The following is a 7935-nucleotide window of genomic DNA, read 5'->3' as shown; positions in this document are numbered from 1 at the left end:
CTGTGGGGAAGCCCAAACAGCCAGTGGAGAAGAATTGAGGCACCCCGGGTGTCAGCCCCAGCTGGGCTCCCTGACCAGCCAGCACCAATTTGCCAGCCATGGGAGTGCACCATCTTGGAAATGGATCGCCTATCCCAGTTGAGCGGCCCCCCTGACACCACGTGGAACAGGGACGGGCCTTCCCTGCCAAGCCCTGCCCCAGTCAGACACATAAGCACCACAAATGTATTGGGGTGGTTTGTTACGCAGCAGTAGATACCATAACAAGGGCTGCAGGGTAGACTAGGGCAAGATCCTGAAGGGCCTTGTAAGCCAGGGTAGGAATTTTGGGTTTGGTTTTAATTGTGATGAACAGCCATCAGAGGCCAGTGAGCAGCGGAGTGCCTGCAGGGGGACACGGGCAGCAGCAGGAGGCTAAGGAGGCGGCCCCTGCGATGGTGCAGCTGAGGGGTGGGCCGCCATGGAGGGAGGGGTTAGAAGTAGTGGATTCTGGGTAGATGTTTAAGCAGGGTGGATGGGATATGCTGAGGGAGTGGATGTAGAAAGGGGTCCACAATTTGGGGTCCACACAAGTGCTTGCATGGCGACCACCTCCTGGGGCGAGAACAGTTCGTTCAGGGGGCTGCCAAGAGATGGTCCAGATGAGGGGTGACTGCTGAGCCAGGGAGTGGGCAGAGACGGAAGGGGTGGATTTGAAGGGAGTCAGAGGTAAGCTGGATGGCACTTGGGAAGGGGCAGATGGGACACAAAGGGAAACTGAGGCAGCCTAGCATGGAGCATCAGACTGTTCCCTTTCGGCCCCTGCTCCCTCAACCCTGCCCTCGCCTCCCCGAATCCCACGTGAGGCTCTGTCTCGCTGTGCGGTATGGCTTCCTGGCTTCCCTGGGGCATCTGTCACGCGGCTGCCAGCAGAGCCCCGAGGGGCACAGTGAGCAGATGGCAGGGAGCTGGGCTGGCGCTTCCCCCTTAGGGGGTCTGGTTGGGGGAGGCACCCTGGGCAGGCTCGGGGTGGGGGGCGGGCAGGCATCTCACCCCCGCGAGCTGGCAGCAGGCCAGTAGCCCTGACCTGGCAGAGGCCGGACAGCACCCAGCACCCACGAGACTTGGGAGAGCCTCCTCCCCTGCTTGAGGACAGACATTACGCCGAAGTTCCCACCTCCTGTGACCCTCAGACGGAGCTAAGGGACACCTGTAGCTGCAAGGCAAGTCTTCAGGGCCCCAGACAAGGACTGGGGGTGGTTCACAGTGGTTGGCCACCTTCTGTGCTGAGAAATGACCCTAGAAACTAGAGATTTCCTCCATTTGCAAATGCGTTTTTAAGCTTCAAGAAGGAATTGCATGTTAATCAGGCATTAAAACAGGCTGTGGAATATTTAATGGCATAAAAAGATGTTGCATGGGGGAAAAGGCAGCTGCGAAATGGTGAGTACCTCCTGATCTCGATTATCACTCCTCAGCCCCCAACCCAGGCAGGCACACGATTTGGAGTTTGGAATGGCATTCTCTCAGATTTTAACCATGGGAGGGTTAGGGTAGCTTTTATTTTCTTCAGGCTTTTTGTACTTCCTGACAGTTCTGCAGAAAACATGTATTCATTCTAGACTCACACCCCCCAAAAAAATTCTTATCAAATTGTGTAAATATCTTAGACTAGAAAGTCTGCTGCTTAATAAAAAGGCATCAGTGATCAGAATAGAAAATTTGAAAAGATAAAGAATCTCTCTCCACCCAGAACGCACTGGAAGCCCAGGAAGAAGCTATTTTTAAAGCTAAAAATTGTTTACTTTTCTCATTTTTCTGTTCTCAATTCTAGAACTGGTATTTGTGGGATTTTGTTTAAATTGTATGAATTTTTCTGTCCTAGCTCTTACTCCTGATTAATGTGTGTGTGTGTGTGATTATTTTTCCTTCATAAAAAGAAAAAACTAACTTAAGCCGCTTCTGATTTGGAGGTGGTCCTTTAGTGACCTTTGCTGTGGGTCAGTGAACCTCAGCCCCAGCTCAGGCCCAGAACCAGCTGGGTGGGCTGGGGGGTCTCTGTGGTATTTGCTGATCCCAAGTCCTGTGCTGTGGTGAGAAGTAGTGCAGGGTTATACCAGCCTGGGAGAAACTGCCTCTGTTTCCTCATCTGAATAATGGAGTTAATGGTATATATTTATGACAAATTCAGGGTGAGTGTGTAAACGGCAGTTCTCTTTCCAGGGTGGTCACCTTGGAGATCCCCACACACTTTGGGGTTCACTGTGGAAACTCCAGCCTGGAGGAAGCATGGAACAGAGGAATGAGGGGCCCACACAAGCTGGTTTCTGGCTTCCCTGTGCCGTGACCTGGGAAATTCCTCGACTATGCTGAGAGTCAATTTCTACATCTGTAAAATGGGGATAATACACTGTTCCTCACGGCTTATTACATAGGTAAGTAGGTTAGGAGCAGGGCCCACCCAGGGGTAGATGGCACACAGCAGCTGTGACATCTTCCTGGCGGTCAGTAGATGCCCGCGTTTCCCCACTGAACCTTCCTGGAAGCGGAGTTGGTATCTGCACACCCCTCACGAGCGGAGCCGGGCAGGGTCCTAAACCAGGCTCCCCTCCCTCCTTTCTGCTACAAGTACAGCCATCTCAGGATAAAGGCTGGAGCCCACGGCAGGTTTTCCCATTAGGCTTTTATTATAAAGAAGGTTCCAGAGCATCCCAGCCTCCCCCTCCAGCCCAGCCCCAAGGTCTGCGACCTGTCCCAGCACTGGCCCCAGCCAGCCGCTTCTGACAGAGCAGAAAGGACGGTGTTCTCAGGGTGCGGGGGTCTCTGCCAGGTCTGCCTGTCCCCTGGAACAGTCATTTCCAGTGTTGCGCTGGGAGCCCCTTGGGACCCCTCCCCGGGTCCTCTGCACTAGTGGCAGCTATTCACAGTTGGCGCGTGATAAGTTTTTTAATATATAAAAGCTTTTTTTTTAAAAAAAAAAAACAACAAAAAATGGTGCTCTCTTTAGAAACACTTCCAGCAAGATCAAGTAGCCCAGCTACAGCCTCGGTGCAACTCAGCCCCCTCCCCTCCCTCAAGACCAGGATCGCCCAGCACCTGTCCCCTAGGCCCCTGCCCGCCCGGCTCCCGGGGCAGCACGGAGCCTCCCGCGGGCAGTGGATGCTGCCCACTTGGCCAGTGGCCGCTCAAGCAACAGAAATCTGACACTGCTGGATGGCGTGTGGCCAGGGTCCTCTGCAGGTGAGTAGAGACGGGGACAACATTTTGGTGGTTGAAGCGGAAACCAGCTGAGGGCTGGTTCAAGGGGCCTCCCCTCCACCGGGTAGGATGAGGTAGTGTTTCCAGCTGCGACCTCAGGGCCGGGCGGCCTCTTCGCCCATCGGTGGGTTCGTTAGCACTGGGCCGTGCAGGGCAGAGCGAGTGGGGCACCGTCCAGGCTGTGCTGGGTGGACGGTGGGAGCCTTACTGGGGGAATGGCTGCAGCATTTGAGTCCCCAGCCCAGAGCCGGGTCTGGGGGCAGGTGGGAGGGGACGGTGCCCAAGGGGCCAGGGCTGGGGGCTCCTCTGGCTGGCTCAGAGAGGCCCCTCGTGCTGCGTCGTTTCCCAGCCAGAGTCCGAGGCACTGGGGACAAAGCGAAGTCGAGGGAGGGCGCCCGTCCTGCCAGCCCCCAGGCTCAGGCCTCGCTGTAGCACTCGTAGATGTTGTCCTCCATCAGGGCCACCACCTGCTCAAACTTGTGCTGCAGCTGCGTCCTCCGGGCTGTGGGGTTTGCCTCCAGGGCGCTCATGATCTGAGGGGGAAGTGGAGGGAGCTGGGCCAAAGCCCGGGCCCAGGACCCCCAGGTCCCACCACACATCCTGGGGGAGAACACACTGCCTGGATTTCCACTGCTGGTGGCCACCCCCAAAGCAGAAACGTCCTGGGGATATGAATGCCTGAGAGGGACTCTCACCCTGGGTTTGTTTCCCTGAGCAGGTGGCGGTGAACAGGGCTGACATGGGGGCATCGTAGCTCCGAGGGGGCCTCGCACTGGGGGCTACTCACCTGTGGGCGATACCTCTTGGCGTATTTATAAATCTCTGCCATGGCCACGTTGGTGTTGAACTCATTCTGGTATTTCTATGAGGAAAGACAAGGCGGGAGTTGGAGGGAGGTTGACTCCATGGTCAAAACCAGGCCCAGCCCAGCCAAGAACCGCTGCTTATACGCAGCCCCTCACTGACAGTCAAGTCCTGCCCGCCCCTCCCCCACCCCGCCCGGCAAGGTCCCCACAGAGCGGGCCGCACCCGTGACTCCTCCGCCAGGTGCGCGTTCATTTCCTGCTCGCTGAGCGGAGTCATGTCATGGATCTGTTTGTAGTAGCGCTGCACGATTTTCCGGTACTCGGGAATCTCCTTGGCGTAGAGGAGCTTGTTGGTTGGTGAGTCCTGGGCAGAGAGGAGTGAGGGAGTAAGACACAGACTCGTCTTCTCCTGGACGAGCAATCGTCTCTCCCGCCACACAAACGAGCCCATCACTGAACGTCCCCGCCCTGCGGGCTTTGGACCAGGGCCCCCCACCCCTCTCCTCTCTGCCCTTGTACTTGGAACCCCTGCCCATTTTCTACAGAACTGTCAGGGTGATGACCTCAAGGGGGACCGACTTTTAGGGGGAAAAGTGCATGGGCTTGTGCCAGCTCTTTGACACGCAGGCTGTTTTGTTTGTATCCTTGCTTAGGGATATGGGTCTTGGTGGCTAAGATTTCTGGAAGCCTGATTGCTGTCTCAGTGGAATATTTCCCACCACATGTTTCCTACGCCTGAAAGCAAAACGTGCCAAGTATGCTCCCAGTTCTCTGTCATGGGCGTCCTGCCTTCCGATATAGTGTGTGAGAGGTGACGGCATTTTCTGCCTCTCGTGGCCTCTCTGAAAGTCATGGGCTAAACGCAGGGCCAGGCACCCGCCCTCCTGCAGGGGCAGGTCTAACTCTACCGTCTCATTAACGCTTACAGCCTCCCTGCCCGGCCCAGGCCCTTCCCTCTGTCTGGAATGCCGCTCTCTCTCCTCTGCGCCCGCTAAAGCCAGCTGGGTCCTCTCCCTGTAGACAGATGCCTCAGGGGTCTCCCTCTTGCGTGTATTCAAAGGTCTTGGTCACTTGTGCTCCCCTCTGCCCACCCCTTCACTCAGTGCCCACTGGATGGCTCTTGACCATCAGGGCTGCCGCCCGGAGCCCGCTGGTCTCCGATGGTGTGCCAGACCACGCAGGCTTTCCACGTTCGCTCTGGCTTCTCCTGGCCTGGCCCCACGGCCTCAGTGTTGGGAGCTGGTGCGGGGCACACCTGAGGCAGCTTCAGCCAGCCTGCAGCCACGCGGTTGGACTGTGGGTGCCGGTTTCTGGGAGTCCCCCCTTCTGATGACCCCATTCATCCCACATCCCCCAGATGTGAGCTCTTTTGGTTCCCCTCCCAGAAAGATCTCCGTCCCCATCAGCACCAGGTGGCCTGCCCAGGAGCAGCTGACCTTGCCCAGCTGCAGGTCGGAGATGGAACAGGCGTCGATGAAGGCCTGTGCGATGACTGAGAGGCAGGCATCGATGTGGTCCGTCTTCTCGATGTCAAAGACAAACTGTGGGTTTTTCAGGATGTTCACCCAGAACCGGAGAGGAAGGCTGTGGGACAGAGAGTGACAGAGGCAGCGGCGTGAGCCCACCCCGAGGGTGGGCAGCGGAGGAAGTGGTTGCTGAGGAGGCTTGGGACAGGGAGGTAGGCAGGCTCAGAGGACAGGCTAGCTTTGCCCCTCGAGGCCAGCGGAGACTAGTCACAGGACGGAACCTCTGGAAACCTCGGTTTGCTCCTCCACAAATGGGGTTCAGGGCCATCCCTGGCCGGCTGGGGCAGCAGAGGGGCTGGGAGCCGGGTTTCCTGTGTGGAGAGGGCCACGGGCTGAGGCAAGAGCTGCAGGGCCTGACTTCACCCTCACTGCCCGCCCCACCCCCTGCAGAGTCGCCCGCTCTCACGCAGCAGCCTGGAGCCAGGGAGCCAGTCCTGGTTCTCATTAGAACCCCCGCCCTGCCCCCGCCGAGCAGCCCACGGCTCATCCTCCAGCCCCTGCATGGCTGTGGGAAGTCCATCATTAGCTGGGTCACCAGGAAGACAGACTGAGGGAGGGAGAGGCCTGGATCCTTAGCCTCAGGAGGCCAGAGGGTTGGTAACACCCTCCTCCCCAGTGACTGGGCAGCCTGGGACATACGGACCCCCCCACCCCACCCCACCCCACCCAGGGCCCTGAGCAGCCCCTGCAACTACACAGAAACTTCTAGGTCTGTGGCATTTTTTTCTGAGGGTTCGGCTGAGGTTTTCAACAACTTCTTGTTGGGGTTTGTGACCATGAAAAGCTAAAACGTGCCTCAAAGGAGGGATGTGATCGGGGGCAGGAACATCTCCACAAGCCTCAGTGTGCTCATCTGTAAAACAGAGCTGACGGTGCCCACCGCAGAGGGGTGGAGGAGAGTGATGGTAAGGGCAAAACTTAGACAATGCTCACTTCTAGTTAATTCTTACAATTAAAGTGGGTTACTTTTACTGCCCTGGTTTTATAGCTAGGAGAAACTAAAGCACAGAGAGGTTAAGTCACTTACCCAAGGTCACACAGCTTGGAATGGCATAAGGGATTGAACCCACGCCGGTGGGCTGAGAGACCAGGCTCTGAACCCCTGCACCACTGCTGCCCCCAATGATACAGTGAAGCCACACAGCCCTCCCCCCTGGCCTCCCACCCACACCACACTGGCCCACCACCTGTTGGTCTTCCAGATGTGTAGGGTGTCAGGGTCTGAGATCCCCCTCTTCTCTGCTTGCTCTTCCAGGAAGTCAAAGAAGTACTTGACAGCCAGTGGGGGCTTGTCTTCACGGATGCTCAGAATGGCCTTGAACAGGTCATCCAGAAACTTCTGCAGCGTGCCCTGCATGGAAGCAGGTGGCCGCCGTCAGCCCAGGACCACACGGAGTGGGGTAAGCAGGCACCTCTGGCGGTTCAGGGGAGCCCGTGGTGCTGGGACTGAGCAGTGCTGGGTGAATGGGGAAGCTACGTGGCATCAGGCTGGTCATCTAACCTCTCTGGGACTCGGTCTTCCTGTCTGTGAAACGGGTTAGTGAAACCTACCCCACAAGGGTGTTGGAAGGACTGAGACATAGAGCAGGGAATTGCTGGGCTGGAGTGTGAGCTCTTAGGCGCCCACTCTGCTGCCCCAGCTGTGTGGCCTTGGGGGCATCACTGGGCCTCTGCTGCCCTCCGTGTCACACGGGCTGATAAAGAAGTTGTCATCGGGCACCCTTCATGCTGGGAGCAAACCCCTCCTCAGCTGGGACCCAACACCCTCAGCCTCTCGCCCCAGAGCCTGGCTGGCCCCACAGGAGAAGCACTGTCCCCCTCACTCCAAGTGTGTGGTCACAGCTGACCCACTGGAGTGAGGACACAGAGGTGAGGGTGGGCCCACCTTGGTGGACAGCAGGCGAGTCAGGTAGATCTCCGGTAGCACCTTCTTGCGGTGGCTCTGCCGGTGGGACTTCTTGGGCTCTGCCAGCTCATCCGTGGGCAGCACCTGGGAGGCCGGGGCAGTGGTCAGTGGTCAGTGCTGGCGCCAGGCACCATCCCCGGCCGCCCGTGGGCGGTCCTACCCTGCCCCCGTGGGCACTGGGCTCTCTTCGTGGTGCACGTGAGCTACCCTGGGTCCCGTTCCCGCTCCCCACCCCAGCCTTTCCCAGGGCCTGCAAGCACTGCCCCCAGAGGCCCAGGGTGGCAGGAAGCCAAGTCGACACCCAGTGAAGGGCGGGCACCCCCAGGGCCGGAGGCAGGGCACTCACCAAATGGAAATACTTCTCTGTGTCCAAGTCTTTCACTGCGAGAGGGGAAACACACACAATAAATAAACGAGAGAGGAGTGGGGAGAGAGAGAAACAGAAATGGAGACAAAAAGA

At 57.8% G+C, this 7935-nt stretch overlaps 1 protein-coding gene across 1 annotated transcript in view; it reads right to left on the bottom strand.

The window, feature by feature from the left end:
• Positions 1–2642: 2642 nt before the first annotated feature.
• PLXND1 (plexin D1) overlaps positions 2643–7935 on the bottom strand; it is a 52247-nt gene continuing 46954 nt past the window's right edge. Inside the window, exons 30-36 of the mRNA XM_057554842.1 lie at positions 7822–7856; positions 7455–7559; positions 6757–6920; positions 5480–5627; positions 4267–4407; positions 4025–4099; positions 2643–3770 (exon numbers count right to left, since the gene is read on the bottom strand). Coding sequence (XP_057410825.1) covers positions 3654–3770; positions 4025–4099; positions 4267–4407; positions 5480–5627; positions 6757–6920; positions 7455–7559; positions 7822–7856 — 785 coding nt within the window. The 3' untranslated portion in view covers positions 2643–3653. The remainder of the gene's footprint in view (positions 3771–4024; positions 4100–4266; positions 4408–5479; positions 5628–6756; positions 6921–7454; positions 7560–7821; positions 7857–7935) is intronic.

The sequence above is a fragment of the Balaenoptera acutorostrata genome, chromosome 10 (genome assembly GCF_949987535.1).
Source record: "Balaenoptera acutorostrata chromosome 10, mBalAcu1.1, whole genome shotgun sequence".
Lineage (NCBI taxonomy): Eukaryota > Metazoa > Chordata > Mammalia > Artiodactyla > Balaenopteridae > Balaenoptera > Balaenoptera acutorostrata.
The sequence above is the reverse complement of the archived record's forward strand: the minus strand, read 5'-3'. Positions and strand labels throughout refer to the sequence as shown.